The sequence below is a fragment of the Musa acuminata genome, chromosome BXJ1-2, assembly GCF_036884655.1.
Source record: "Musa acuminata AAA Group cultivar baxijiao chromosome BXJ1-2, Cavendish_Baxijiao_AAA, whole genome shotgun sequence".
NCBI lineage: Eukaryota > Viridiplantae > Streptophyta > Magnoliopsida > Zingiberales > Musaceae > Musa > Musa acuminata.
This window is the reverse complement of record NC_088328.1, coordinates 25,366,539-25,382,739: the sequence shown is the minus strand read 5'-3', so window position 1 is coordinate 25,382,739 and position 16,201 is coordinate 25,366,539. Positions and strand designations below refer to the sequence as shown.

General features: G+C 35.3%; 2 protein-coding genes across 2 annotated transcripts; both read right to left on the bottom strand.

Moving 5' to 3' along the window:
- Window positions 1–70: 70 nt before the first annotated feature.
- On the bottom strand, window positions 71–1,689 carry LOC103975825 (GDSL esterase/lipase At5g55050-like). The gene is made up of 5 exons (XM_065094490.1): window positions 1,410–1,689; window positions 1,267–1,330; window positions 951–1,187; window positions 531–780; window positions 71–445 (listed from the first exon to the last, which is right to left on the bottom strand). Exons 3-5 carry the CDS (start codon window positions 1,167–1,169, stop codon window positions 225–227), a joined length of 690 nt encoding a protein of 229 aa, XP_064950562.1. The 5' UTR covers window positions 1,170–1,187; window positions 1,267–1,330; window positions 1,410–1,689; the 3' UTR covers window positions 71–224.
- Window positions 1,690–4,646: 2,957 nt separating this feature from the next.
- LOC135604802 (GDSL esterase/lipase At5g55050-like) lies at window positions 4,647–6,280 on the bottom strand. Its single transcript, XM_065094452.1, has 5 exons — window positions 6,006–6,280; window positions 5,807–5,922; window positions 5,491–5,727; window positions 5,110–5,359; window positions 4,647–5,023 (listed from the first exon to the last, which is right to left on the bottom strand). Exons 1-5 carry the CDS (start codon window positions 6,247–6,249, stop codon window positions 4,803–4,805), a joined length of 1,068 nt encoding a protein of 355 aa, XP_064950524.1. The 5' UTR covers window positions 6,250–6,280; the 3' UTR covers window positions 4,647–4,802.
- Between the last annotated feature and the right edge of the window lie 9,921 nt (window positions 6,281–16,201).

Here is a 16,201-nt window from a genome sequence, read left to right as displayed (position 1 = left end):
CCAGCGATGTATGTTTTCCGCCATAAAGATCTTATTCATCAGACACCTCTCAGCCTCGAGTACAAGTGCGTTTCACAAGAGAAGAATAACCGCCATAAAGATCTTATTCATCAAACACCTTCCCTCCTCATTACAAGTGCGTCACACAAAAGAAGAAGAAGGCGAGTTTATTCTCAGACCAAGTTGTTCAAAGATGCTGCAGAAAACACTCCACTCCAGTGGTTCTAACTCTTCACCAGGTGATGAATGTTGACGGGGTTGGCGAACAATGGCGGCCCGTAAAGTGACAGCTGGGCGATCGTTTTGGACAAAGCCTGGGAAGGATGACTCAAGTCCCAGAAGGCGTATTGGTCACGGTTGCTGCAGTATGTGGAGTTCCGCAGGCAATCAGACTCCGCGTTCAATCTCCCACCTCCACAGCACGCTGCTTTGAGCTCCGTAAACCCTGCAGATGGCAGCAGCATCACCAGGTCAATTGCTTGCAGAGAAAGATAACTGGTTCAAGTGTCGATTTTGTCCAACGTGCTCACCAAATTCTTGGGGATGAGAGAAGATTTTAGTGACCATTTCATATGAATCTCCAAACGAGTACTGGAATCCCTTCAATGACATGCTGAGCTCCTCCAGGATGGCCTTTGTGGCAGTCTTGAAGCGTAGAGAAAAATCATTTAGATCCTCATAGCACCCATATGAAGGAACCGCTGCTCTGAAGATTGGAATACACCCAAGCAATCCAGTTCCCAGGACTGCAAACTTTCGTGCTCCAAGATCATATAGCCTCTACCATAATTTGAACTTCAGTCAGCCTTTTATGATCTTAATGTTGCAAAAGGAAGTTGATGACTTGCAATTTAGTGTTTTCCTCAGAAAAAAACTAGTCGTCTTGAGACCTCTCTACTTTCTTATAACATATAGGATAAATAACAGAGAGAGACACAGAGAGAGGATACCTCTAATTGATGCTTGAACTTGCTGATTACAGGAACGACGGCTTCATCCTTCTGAGTGTTGTTCCCAGGATTGAGAAGAGAATACTGCGTGAAGACGTCATTGCTCCCAACGCTCAAGTAAAAGAGAGACTTATCGAGGAAGACAGCAGCAGACTTCTTCCCTAATCTTTCCGTTAGGTTCGCCGCAACCTGCTCGAAGTCTTCAATCTGTGTCGCCATGGCGATCACATCTGCGTCCTTCCACCATCAGGTCATCAAAAATAGTCACTGACTGTAGTCCACGACACCGTATCAATCTCATCACCGAAGACTTAACTGAGGAATAGAGAATCCCTGCCCCGCCAGATGCGAAGTTTACTCCTCTAAGCCTACTGCTTTGGCTTTAAGCAGCGCGAAGCAAACAAGTTAGAATAAGAGGAGTAAAACACTGCAGCGTCGACATTAGAACTGAATGCATACCGATATAATCGGAGTAAATGAAGCCATTGCTGAACCTCCCGGTGGGAGTTCTTCCAGGGAAATCGATTCCCCAGGGACGGAAGTTGACCTTCGGTGCTTCGCTGGGCAAGAAGTTGTTGTTCCCGACGTCGACGGTGGAGTCTCCGAACACAAAGACCGCAGGTGAAACTGCCGCTGTCGTTAGCGTGGAGAGAGCAGCCATGAACAAGTTGAGGAGGAGGAAGGTGGTCGTCTTCTTCGCCATCGGCAACGAGCTTAAGGTTGTGATTCCCCACATGGCTCGTACTTGCTATATACACATATACACACAATTTGGACAAGAAATTGCTTCTTGTCCAGATGACATGTTGGTCAAAATTGATACGTGCTTTGACTGTGACGTTGAATTAATTGTAGTGCAGGAATTGTCGTGGTTGTTGTTTCTTCCTGTTCCACATAATAATGTGTGTGGAATTGGCCGAATTGCTTCTGAGACCAAAATGATCTTATTATGATGGTATATGTAGCTTCTTAAATTGACCATTAAATAAGTGATATTCGATGAGCTAAATGTAGCGTGTATAATTTGATTCTTTTAATCCTTGATTATGTAAACTCTTCATCTTTCGTTATCTCACTCATACCAATATTTCCAAAACTAATATGAAATTAAGATCGTAAGATTTTACCTGCATAATCCCTCTTTTTTAATCATATTTATCTCATTAGAAAGCATCTAATTTTGGATGTGAATACACATTAGCACAAGAGACACCGACAAAGTGTCGGAGCCATCCAACTTTATCAAATCAATGATTGTGGCAACTAATTATATCTTGTGGAAGAATCAAAAGAATTATCCTGTGAGCAGATCAAGACAGACGACATGCAATGTTTAGGTAGATAGATAACACGTCAAAAATCACAAACTTGGTCAAAAGATCGTAATGTTGATTGTTTGATTGAGACATTGCCCAAAAAATATAAAAAAACTGAAGACTAACATTACCTGTCAAGAAAAAAAAAGACTCACATGTTAAGTAAAACTTATCATAGATGATTACTTTCTTTAAAAATATGTAATTTTTTTATGCATTCAAAACATGTTTTTAAAATATATATAAATTTCAAATACTTTCCTTATGCTTACACAAAAACTTCAACGTTACATACACTTCAAAATCATGAGTTATTAATATAAAATACTCACATCATGCTTATACAGCTTACAGAAATATTTGTTTCATATACATTTCAAATCATGTCACCCTAATAATACTTTTTAAAATTAAATATATATTTATATTATAAATATAAATATAAATAATGTCACATAAAGCATAAATCATTGTAGTGCAAAGATAACCATTTTCTTTCCATAGATCATAGTACTTAATTGATACACAAAATACTTTTACATGTTATGTACGCAACTCACATTAATGGGGACCTTAATTTTGTCTTTCATATCATAGACTACCTTTTAGAACATCTTCCATATCATACTCAAAACCACTTAAAATTATTCATATTGATGTTTGAGGTACTATCCTAACAACTTCCTTTGATAATTTTAGATTTTATATCATTTTAATATATTACTAAATATATATGATTATATCCTCTTAAAAATAAATTTAAAGTCATCAGACTCTTTACTCATTTTAGAAAGGTAGTTGAAACCGATCTCACCCTCTTACACTAAGTCTCTATGTTACTAACCCTTTGGTTAGTAATATTTTAAACCACAGTCTACCTCATTAATCGTAAGCTCACCCCAATTCTATAATTTCAATTATCATTTAAAAAACTATTTTACAAAACTTCAAACCTTTAAAAACTTAAAAGTATTTAGTTATTTATGTTATCTGTGGCTATACCCCCAATATTTCACATAAGTTAAAATTAAGATCCAAAGCTTTGTATTTTCATTATGTATCCCCTTAAACATAATGTTTTTTTGTATTATGATCCCCAAATTTGAAGGGTCTTTGTATCATATCATATTATTTTTACGAATATATTTTCCTTCCGAAATCTTACTCCTTTAACATTTGAACAATTACAGCAATCATCCGGGTTTATATAAGTACACCTCTCACCACATCAATTAGTAGTTTTTTTCATGACATATACTCTCTTATTACTCTAGTTTCACAACTCCTTACCTCCTCTACAACTTCTTTTATCTATCTTTCCACTAATTGACTTTGTAATACATAATAAAACAATGCTCACAGCACCATAAATGTTGTTTTTGTCTTCTCATCAGTCACGTAATATCGAAGTGCATCAACCTGATCTAGTACGTGTTACTAACTCTTCACCGATTCTTGTACTTTCAACACAACCAATAATAGCACTCAACCTAGACATCACATGATAATACACTTCAAAAATGATATCTTCAAATTACGTCAAATTTTTAAAACTTCATGCGACCACAACTCTTCACCTAAGCCTACTGAACCCATAATTATCACCCAAGTCCAAATATCTCTACACTAGCGTAAAGTTATAAATGAGGAATATGATGTCCTTTTCCTAATACCACATAAACCTTTGTACCATCAGGTATAAGTGAATCTTATGAATTAAGTGAAATCCAAATAGATCTATTGTTAGATACAAAGTATATCTAATGGTCAAAGGGTTTCATAATAACCAAGTATTGATTCATAAAGTCTTTTAGTCCAGTTATTCAATTGATGATAATTTGACTTATCCTAAGTTTGATTTTTATTTAAGACTAGCATGTATACCAACTAGATGTTAAAGATGCTTATATAAGGGACCTTAATTGAAAATATTTTTATATGATAACCCTTTTTCTTCATCCATCCTCAATATCCAATTCATGTTTATAAACTATAAAAAGTTATTTATTGACTTTGCCAAGCTCCAAAAGCTTGATATATCGAACTTGACTTATTTTTTTTTTATTAGTAGACTTCATCAACTCTAAGTCTGACATCTCTTTATTTCTATGATAATAAAAAAGATATACTATATATCTACTGGTTTATGTAGATGATATTATTATCATATGTAGAGATTAAGTAATTTGACACCATTTTTGGAAGTAGAAATGCATGCAGATAGATGTAAAATCCATATGTTTGTTAAGTGCGCACCACGGCAAGAAGTGATGAACTGCAGACTTTTTGAGCTCCAAGATGGACCTCAAACAGACTATGGTAGAGGAATGAATCCAGTGATGTATGTTTTCCGCCATAACGATCTTATTCATCGAACACCTTCCAACCAAGGACGAAGAACCGCCATAAAGATATTATTCATCAAACACCTTCCAGCATCAAGTACAAGTGCGCATCACAAAAGAAGAAGAAGGCGAGTTTATTCTCAGACCGAGTTGTGCAATGATGATGCAGAAAACACTCCACTCCAGTGGTTCTAACTCTTCACCAACTGATGAATGTTGACGGGGTTGGCGAACAATGGCGGTCCATAGAGTGCCAGCTGAGCCATCGTTTTGTGCAAAGCTTGGGTGGGGTGACTCCGGTCCCAGAAGGCGTATTGGCTACGGTTGCTGCAGTATGTGGAGTTCGGCAGGCAGGCAGACTCGGCGTTCAACCTCCCACCTCCACAGCACGCAGCTTTGATCTCTGTAAACCCTGGAGATAGCAGCATCATCAGGTTAACTGCTCGCAGGAAAAGATAAATGGTGAAAGTGACAATTTTCTGCGAGATGCATACTCACCATATTTTTGGGGATCAGAGAAGATTTGGGTGAACATTTCATATAAGTCTCCGAACGAGTACTGGAATCCCTTCAATGACATGCTGAGGTCCTTCAGGAGAGCCTTTGTGGCAGTCTTGAAGCGTAGACAAAGATCATTTAAATCTTCGTTGCAGCCATACGAAGAAATTGCGACTCTGACCATCGGAACACACCCAATCGGTGGAACACCCAGGACTGCAAATTTTCGTGCTCCGAGATCATATAGCCTCTGCCATAATTATAACTTCAGTCAGCGTTTATGATAATTATGACTTGCGATTTAGTGTTCTCACGTGAGCTCTTTACTTGCTTGTAACATATAGGATATATAATAGAGAGAGCGAGAGGGTGAGAGGAGACCTCTATTTGATGCTTGAACTTGTCGAGTAGAAGAACGACGACTTCATCCTTCTGAGTGCTGTTTCCTGGACTGAGAAGATAATACAGCGGGTAGATGTCATTGCTCCCAACGATCAAGTGAACGAGAGACTTCTCCAGGAAGACAGCAGCAGACTTATTCCCTAATCTTTCCGTGTGGTTCGCCGCAACCTGCTCGAAGTCTTCAATCTGTGTCGCCATGGCGATCACATCTCCGCCCTGCCACCATCAGGTCATCAAAGACAGTCACTGACAGTAGTCCACAACACCGTATCAATCTCATCACCGAAGACTTAACTGTGGTATCGAGAATCCCTGCCCCACCAGATGCGAAGTTTACTCCTCTCAGCATCTGATTCCCATTGGAAAGAGAAAGGAAAGGTGGCGGGCTCATCGCTAAGCCTACTGCTTTGGCTTTAAGCAGCGCGAAGCAAACAAGTTAGAATAAGAGGAGGAAAACACTGCAGCGTCGACATTAGAACTGAAGTAATGCATACCGACGTAATCGGCGTAGTTGAAGCCATTGGTGAACCTCCCGGTGGGAGTTCGTCCAGGGTAATCGATTCCCCAGGGAGGGAAGTTGACCTTCGGTGCATCGCTGGGCAAGAAGTTGTTGTTCCCGACGTCGACGGTGGAGTCTCCGAACACAAAGACCGCAGGTGAAACTGCCGCTGTCGTTAGCGTGGAGAGAGCAGCCATGAACAAGTTGAGGAGGAGGAAGGTGGTCGTCTTCTTCGCCATCGGCAACGAGCTTAAGGTTGTGATTGCCACATGGTTGGTACCTGCTATATACAAAATTTGGAGAAGAAATTGCTTCTATTCCAAGTTACATGTTGGTCAAAATTGTGATACGTGCTTTGACTGTGACGTTGATTTAATTGTAGTGCAGGAATAGTCGTGGTTGTTGATTCTTCCTGTTCCACATAATAATGCATGTGCAATTGACCGACTTGGTTTTAGGCCAAAATGATCTTATTATGATGGTATTTCTAGTTTCGTACATGACCATTAAATGAGTGATATATGAAGTACTTTCCTCTCTTCGAATAATTATGTTGTTGTTATAATGGTCTTTCTAGTTTCATCTTATTATTTTGATGATATTTCTTATTTCGTAAATGATTATTTTTAATTTATGTAATTTAGTGTTTCCCATTTGAGGTCTATTGGGTACCTCTTTAGTTGTGATAAGTACACATTGCTTCATCAAATATGTATACGATCTTCTAGAAGTATCTGACTATTAGAAATCGAATATTGATTTGCCAGATACAAATTAAGCTCAAAAAGCTTAGACTCATATCTTCTGAGTTAAATATAATCTATGTAATTCAATTCTTTTAATCACTAATTATGTAAATTATTCATCTTTTATTATCTCATTCATACGAATATTTTCAAAAATAATATGATATTAAGATCATAAGATTTTACATGCAGAAGCCCTCTCTTTTATCATATTGAGCTCATTACAATGCATCAAATTTTTGGATGAATTCAACTAAGAGTTGGTGTCATCCAACTTTATCAAATCAATGACTCTGGCAACCAGATACATCTTGTGGAAAAAGCTAAAGAAGAACGATGTGAGCTGATCAAGACAGACTACATGCAATATTTAGGTAAATGGGTAACACGTCAAAAATCACAAACTTGGTCAAAAGTCCGTAATGTCGATTGTTTGATCAAGACAATGCAAAACATAATGAAGAGTAACATTATTTGTCAAGAAAGAAATGCCTATGAAGTTAGTAGACACGCAGTAAATTAGTGGGGGCTGAGGTTTCGATCGTTGAATTTTAAAGTAATTTTGACGCATTCAGCATGGTGATAAGTTCGAGTTGATTATATGAACTACTACTAATGAAAGGGTCCGGAATTCTTCCCAGTCATAGCTCGGCATATGGTGAGACTCGAATGATCTGATAGCTATCAAAATCCAACCGTAACTGTTCAACAAGAAGTTTACTGCTCATGCTGTGGAATTTTTTTTCATTTATCTGAGATTTTATTTTTCATTTGAATCATTAACAAGTTTGCTGAAATACCCTAGTGGCATATAAGTTATTATTTTATAAAAAATATCAAATCTCATATTTATAAAAAAATAATTTATTTATTTTAATATTTTATAATTTATAATAATAAATATTTTTAACTAAAATAATCATATCATTTTGGTAGAGCCATAAACAAAAAAATTCTCTACTATAAATTAGAATATTATTTTAAAAATAAATATAAGATAAAAATATATCAATAATTAGGTAGGAACCTTTAAAAAAAAAAGAAAAATAATTTTAATATTTATCAAACATATACAAATGTCAATAATTTAATATGAAATAATAACATATTAATTTATTATAAAACTCATATATAAAATAATAATTCTTATATAGTAAATAAAATCATGCAGCAATCATATGCCACACATCTCGATGACATATATGAGAGTTAAATAACAAATGCATATATTACACTCGATGGAGAGAACCCATATTATACTCGCAATATCGGATGAAGTGATATCCTTCATTTGCTTAGGTGGAGACATGTTCCTCCCAATAATAAATAGATTAATTATCTAATTATCATGTCTAACGATCTACTAATTTTCGAAGGGAATTACTCTATCTATCGTATAAGGGACTATTTTTGATGTATGATTTGCTAAAATATGTCTATTAGTGGTTTGACACTATGATGGGCTTATAGTTTCTTTCACAAGTTATACTTTTGATGTGAACCACTAGTATAGTCACATAAACTACATGGTAACAATCACATTAATATCATAAAATTAATCTAAAAGAAATAATAGAAAATCAATAATCATTTTCAAATGACACATTCATATAAAATTTTTGAAGTCTATGAAATCATAAAACCATGAGACATTAATCTCTCAATACTCCTGAATCAATTAAAATCCTAATTGGAATAGTCTAATTAACTTAAACAAAATTTAATTCAATTAGAACTTAATAAAACTAACCTCAAATTCTTATAGAATCTAGAATTATTCTAGACTAGTTTAATTTAAATTTGATTGATTTTAATTAGGTCAAGTAGGTTTAAACTAGTCAAGTTACTATGAAATCACTCTAAACCACTTTGAATCGATTAAACATGTCTGATTGAGTCAATTAACAAGCTCAAACCAATAACGGGAGAAGAAATTTGACTATATCACATGGTGCTAGTCCAGACCAAATTGACTTACTTAAGTCTTAGATGAATCATGTGCGCCACACATGTTTGCCTTGGGTAATAAGTTAGGTTGAGATATAATAGATTAGATAGAGGGGTGAAAATATGTCTAACGGAAGTCGCATAGATGAGTGGCATAACTTTGCTAGTTAAGCCAAGTTTTATTATTGAATTGGGCCACGCTTAGCTCGTGGGTTGGGTTGTGCCTGGCCACATGAGTTGGACTATGCTTGACCATATAACTTGGGTCATGCTTGGTCACATGAGCTGGATCGTACTTGGTTACATGAATTGAGTCATGCTTAGCCACATGTGTTATATCATATATGGGTTGGGTCGTACTTACCCACATGGGTTGAGTCATTTCTAATCACGTATGTCAAATCATATGGTTTGGGTTATGCTTAGTCATATGAGCTGAGTTGTACCTAGCCACATGAGTTGGATCATACTTGAACACATATGTTAGGTCATGTCTAATCATATGTGTTGGACCTAGCCACATGGACTAGTTAATCAATCAACTTAACTCAGATCTCCTAATTTGACCCCTCTTATTAAATTAAATGTTTAATAATTTTAATTATTAAATAGTAATTCAAATCTATGAATTAAATAATTTAGATTCATGGTCTTAAATTTAAAACTAATTAAATCATAAAAACGCTCACATAATTTTTAAAACATAGATATATCTAATTAAATAAATTAGAATTATTAGATTAATCCAAAAATAAGAATTTTAATAAGTAAATCAATCTTAAAATTTATTTAAGCTTATTGACTATTATAAATCAAATAATCATTATAACTTCATAAATCAATTATCATTATTTATTAATTTTAAAATTTTAAAATTAAAATATTATTAAGCATCATAAAATTATAATAATCCTAACATTAAGAATTTCAAAACATGAATCAAAGTTAATTGGAAAAGAATAAAAGATATTACCTCTTCTCGGATATCTTTCCTCAATCCTTACACTAAGGAATGAAGGATGAGGTTTTCCGAAAGATAAATAATAATTTAATTTTTATTTTTAATTTATTTTTATTTTACTTTCACACGAAGATAGAATTATAATATTTATTTTTATTATTCACACATAAAAATAAAATTTGAACTATTTACTTTTTCAAATTCACATCACTCATTAGAAAATAAATCGATTAATAATTTAATTAATTAATAAAATTCTTAATATATCCCCATAATTAATAAAATTAATTTTAATTATTTTCTTAATCATACTACACAAACAAGAAAAGTTAATAATTTAAATAAAAATATTATATTATTTATAATAATTAATTTGTATTAAGGGAGAACAATTATCAGTGATTGACATAAACTTTCAAATAATGTAGAAAATGCACTTTAAATCTATTGTTCTACGAGGAGGAAGTCGTAGAAGAGGGGTCTAAATCAGAGGTACATGATGAAGAAGAGGGAAATGTATAGGTTTTGTTCTTTTCCTGTAGTGTTTGGTTTAATTTCTGCGTAAGAAAGAAACCGGTGAAACTTAAATTGTTGCATCATTATTTTTCGTTTCTAAAACGTGTTGCAGGAAGAAGAGGATGAAGAGTAGCTCGGAGGAAGTGATCCATCGAGGAAGCAATGGTGGGAAGGGCTCTTTTTCTCCCTTTTTTTAAAATTATTTTCTTAATGTTCTAGGAATTAGATGTAGTATAGCTTTTCCATTGTAAGGAAGAAAAGAAATGGCTCATGTTCCTTTGGACGCTTCCATTTTGCTCATCCTTTTTGTTAAATTACTATCGACAAAGTATGCAGGGGTTTAACTCATCTTATTTGGCTTTTCTGACCCAATGATTGTGTAGCATGCAAATGCTACAACGATTAAGTTGTTGATTAGTTGTGTCGACTAAAACTATGTTTTCTTTGAAATTAGAGATAATTACATATTATCTTCTATAGTTATTTAGGATTAATATTTAGTCTTCGATTCTTATATTATGAAAGTGAAATATTTAATTTTAATTATTCTTATATTATTAATTTTGTTGAGAATGAAAAACATAAAAAAATAATTTCATAGTAGGTCATCGATTTGATGGTTGGATCTTTTTTGAAACACCACTATTGCAATAAGCAAAGCCCTAACTTAGTGTCTCTTGTTGATTCTGCCGCTAGTTCTATTAGTAAAATTCATATTGCAAGACGGAGCATTGCCACCTTCTTTACCTCCACCTCCTCCGCCCCTCCACCTCTTCTGCTCGTAACGTTGGGGTCTAAGTTGGTAGTAAGTAGTAAGCATCAAGTGGGTGTCAAAGGTGATAGAATTTTACCATTCCCTTATACGATGGGACTCCAAGAGGGAGTCCGGTGGTGGAGTGCAGGAGTCACTTTTTGATCGTTGCAGCCATCTCCAATGCGCATGACATGATCAACGAGATTGAGAATCACTTCGTGCATCTTGTCATCATAAGTTTCATTCTCCTTTCCCCTCGCATGGTCGGCATCAACGAGATTGAGAATCGCTTTGTGCACCTTCTCGCTGTAAGTCCTATTCTCCTTTTCCCTTGCATGTCGTCAGCCTTGCATGCCACTAACGTTATTAGTGATCTATCATCCATAGAGGAGAAAAGTAGAAGTTTCTATAAAACTATTTTTTTACTCTTTTCATTCATGACAAAATTGATAATGTGAGGAGAATTGAAGTTAAATGTTTCTTAGGGATTCTAATGCTACTCTTTAAAACATGAGGATTAAGATACTAATCCTAAGTAACTATAGGGGTAATTATAAATTATCCTATGAAATTAAAATCAATACTTTTACTGTACAAAATTTGATTTATTATATTAATTCATTCCTTTTTTTTATAGTTTTAATGGTATTTAAGGGCTTCCTCTTCTGGTATTGCCAACAGTAATTAGTAAAAATAATTTAAATATGTCTCGTTAACATATATCTGTATCACTTCCTATCTTTAGGTCTCATGATGATATTTCCTTTTATGTTTTCGTGAGAGAAGGGATAGGGGTGAGAGGAAAGGTCCAAGTAGGATAGGTAAGTTAGGTGGAAAAGGAGATTAAAGGAACTCTACTTTCAAAGTCAACATCAATAAAGTCAGTTTATTACAGTAGAAAAAAAAAGAAGGAATATTGCATATTGTTTCTACCCGGATGAAGAACAGTTTCAATCTTAATGATGATCATAATCCATGAGGCTTGTCGCATTTCGAGGCAAAGTATCTAGCGGTTTCCTGTATGCTACACTGGATATATTGTCTTTAGAGCCAATTCTTAAATTGGACTTTCTTTCATGTCAAGAAATCTTGACAATAAAGAATCCAACATATTTGAGGAGCTAAAGTTCATATTTTATTAGGAGCATGGTTCTGTGTTTTGTTTCCGGTACATATCAAGCAATATGTACCGGTTCGATCATATCAGGTCTGCGGTATGGACGGCAATATGTGCCTCCTAACATCTTGTATACATGTTGGTGTACTGTGTATCAGCATACTGGGCCCATACTGGTCCAGTTGGGGATTGGCACGGCTGAAACATCAAACCTGGTTACGAGAATATTTGCAAGTGTCCTGGTGTTGTTTTTACCTAATAATAACAGTCTATGCTTGGACTTACTTTTGACCTTCACTGACTTTTATGTTGCTTTTCTATGGGCTTTTTTGGTTTTTTCACCTCACTTGATGTTGCTTTTAATTAACTAGTCTACTTTTATTTCTGCAATAGTCTATTTTTTGTTAATGCTATTTTGTGAAAGATGTACTCTATTACTGTTTCTTGGCATTCACTTTTTTCTTGAAATTTTATTTTCTCATATTTTTCATGGCCATACATTATTCAATTCATTCAAGTTTGATAAGTTGAGTTGTAACTTTTACATCGAAGCCAATGGCATTGGAGCAAGTATTTTTAGATCGGGACAGTGAAGATGAAGTTGACGATGACATTGCTGATTTTAAAGATAGGAGGGTAAGATATTGTCATAACTTGCCTATTAATCCTTTTTGTGTCAACAAAGGAATAAAGAGAAGCAAAGTATTTGAGTGCCTTATTGTCTGAGTTGGTCTCCTTCAGGGCATTTGGTTGTTGTTTAATGATATATATTTTTTGATTTTACTCCTATTTATAAGTACCATCTTGATCTCTTAATTATGCATGATGCGCCTTATCGGCTAGGATGTCGCCTTGGAGATGTGTAATGATGTTAAATAGAACGTTTAATGTTCATTGTACTTACAAAATTTTACTGTTTCCTTAATGACATACAACGTGATGCAGATGCATGATGATTTTGTGGATGTGACAACGGATGAGAAACAAATTATGCATCTGTGGAATTCTTTTGTCAGGAAACAAAGGTAATCTTTATATGCTTTGGCCAATTAATATCCCTTGCAATAGTGTCTCCCATAATTTCAACTTATTCATAGTTGAGATTTCTTTAACCAATCTTTGTAGTTTAATTAAACCAACATATACATGGAAATATTACTTTAAATCTATTAAACTGGATGTATATAATTGGAGTATTTGACTTGATGGATTTTGCAAATATCCTTGTCTTTTACAGGAATAAATACAAGTGTCTGGGATGTTAATACAATATAGATGCTAGAAATATTATGTGTGTAAAGAGCTCCCATTGTTTTTGCAGAGTTCACTTTTGTTCTGGCAAGCAACTTAGTTAACATGCATATTCATAAAACTCAAGTTTGAAGTCTGAAATTTGTCTAACTTGGAAAAATTATAGTGATCAGCATGTCAAGTTGTAGTTTTCTCGTTTTACATTCCTTTAGTAACTAAGCTTAGGGCTTTCATGGTTCCAAGTAAATGGTGTTCACAAATAATCTTATCTAATTTTAAGAATGTTTCTTAAAATTAGATAAGATTGAAAAAGAAGAATTTTTTAGCTTAATAAAGGATTTATAGACTACTCAGTTAGGAATGCATTTTTTGAGCTTTTCTGATATGGTTCCACTCATTAATAGTTTAAGAGGGTAAGGTGTTGCAGAGTTTCCTTTGACTTACTCTTACATCGGTATTCATATTCTGTGTGACTTTATTAAGTCGTTGAAGCTAATGGTTTTTTTTAATATAATCATACCAGTGAAGACAGGCTGAAAGTAACCTGTTCCCAAGGCAATTATGGAACACGCACCCTGAAGTTGTGTTGATTTATGGTTGATACTGTGCCATAGTGGTTAACCGCATGAAGCATGCATACAAACACATGACATAGACATGACATGATATGGATACACCAATATGCCAAACCTCTTGAAAGGACTTGGGATGACATAAACACACAACTAGAACATTTATATTATCATATATGTTATTGAAATTATATACCCTATAAAATATAGGGAATATATAATCATCATAGATGAAACTTACAAGGATGAAAATCTTTTACTTCAAACACATAGAGCACCAATGAGTCGAGTGGCCAATTATGTACATATTGCCAATATTTGACTCGTGTTGATCATATTTAGATAATACGAGTGTGTACGTATACATGTAGTGCATATAAAATATACTAATGGTACAAGAGTCATAATATGTTTTAACTACTTGACATGTGACACATGTTGGCAAGTGTCCCACAAGTCTCACAATATTTTGGAATACCTGATACGGGAAGGAGAAGCATTTGAAGTATCCTTGACACCTTAGTTCATGTCTGCTGAATAGTAAAGGCTGAGTGGCTATCTAATAGCCAACCAGACATGTAAGTCTCCTTTTTCTGTCACTAGAGTTGGTGATGGTCCTTGGTTTCCAGATTGCACAACATAGTTGGCAGTTGCAACAGTGGAGTTGCCCTGTTTCAGTGAGGCATAACTCAGCCTCTTCCATTTTCTTTTTGAGGATGGGGAGTCAACTTGTATCCTGCTATGTGAATGTGATATGCAAGGGAGATATAGCCGACCGTGGTATCCCAAGATTGAATGGCAGCGCTGTGGAAGAGTTATGGCTGTCGGGAATGGGCGGAGGATGAAGTTCATCCACTATTGAAAGGTTGGACCATTTGGCTGTTGAATAGCCACAATCAACCAGTAAGCATCCACCATACGTGTTGATGATTGGTGGTGGTGTTGAACTTGTTCTACAATTTCTTTTGTAGGATTGGACCTTTCTGCCCAACTTCTACAAATTCTGATTGTACCATTTTGTTACTGGTAGATGGCATCTAAAATGAATAGAAAAATATTCAAATTTAGGTTTCAAGAACAGATATTTGATCTTTAAAACTGTGTAAACTTGAATGGTAACATACTTATTGGCTCTGGTGTTCTCGCAGGGTTCTAGCTGATGGTCATATGCCATGGGCGTGTGAGGCGTTTTCGCAGCTTCATGTGCAAGATCTTGCACGATCTCCGGCTTTAATGTGGTACAACATCCAATGCATATTTGTTATACTAGCACACCTTTTTGTCTGTTCCATTCCTTTCATTCCACAATTACATCTCACTTGATCGCAAATCCCTCTTCCATGCTACAAATTGCTCATTGTCTAGTACTTTAACCAGCTAATTTAGAAAAGTCCTCTATTTAAATGGCTTTGTATCCTGCTGGGTCTTGTTATTTGAGTGATGCATATTATGTTGCACGTGGATTTCAAATTTTTGGTGATTAAGAAATCTTAAATACTCGAATGACATTTGTTGCATGCAGGTGTTGGAGGCTACTTATGGTGAAACTTTGGAATCACAGTCTCTTGGATGCACGTACCATGAACATCTGTAGCTTAATACTTGAAAGATACCAAAATGAGAACTCGGGCCCAAAGCAAAGCTGATTATTAGGAAACCTTCATTTGTGTTAGGGTGGTCGGCAAGCAACCAACCAGAACTACTTGGTGCTAATTAACACCCCTACCATTTTTTTGGAACGTTTCCTATGCATTTTTTAAATATTTATGTAATTTCTTGGGGGTATTATTGTTTTCATTCATAGAGTGTTTGGGGGAGGAACAATTGCCTTCACATGGCTGCAAACGATTGTCACCTTTACATGAATGTTCATATATTCTTTTTAACTCAGAAGGCAAAGTTCAGTTCTTAGTGCTTTTAAGATGTCCGACCTTCACAGGTCTCGTCAGCTGTGCTGTTGTTTCAGCCATTGCTGCCAACTCTTTTTTCTTTTCAATTTGACCAGGAATGCAGGCTAGAATTGCATGAATCTGATGCCGAGACAAGTGGAAACAAGCAACGATCAAAGATCCGACAATCAAATGAACCTACAAAATTGACACAATTTTTGGAAGGAGAAATGCATGCAGAGAGATGAAAAGTTTCCCGACTCCCTATGATGTGAAGTGCCCACCACGGCAAGAAGCGATGAACTGCAGACTTTTGAGCTCCGAGATGGACCTCAAACACACTATGGGAGAAGATTGAATCCAGTGATGTATGTTTTCCGTCATAAAGATCTTATTCATCAGACACTTCTCAGCCTCGAGTACAAGTGCGTTTCACAA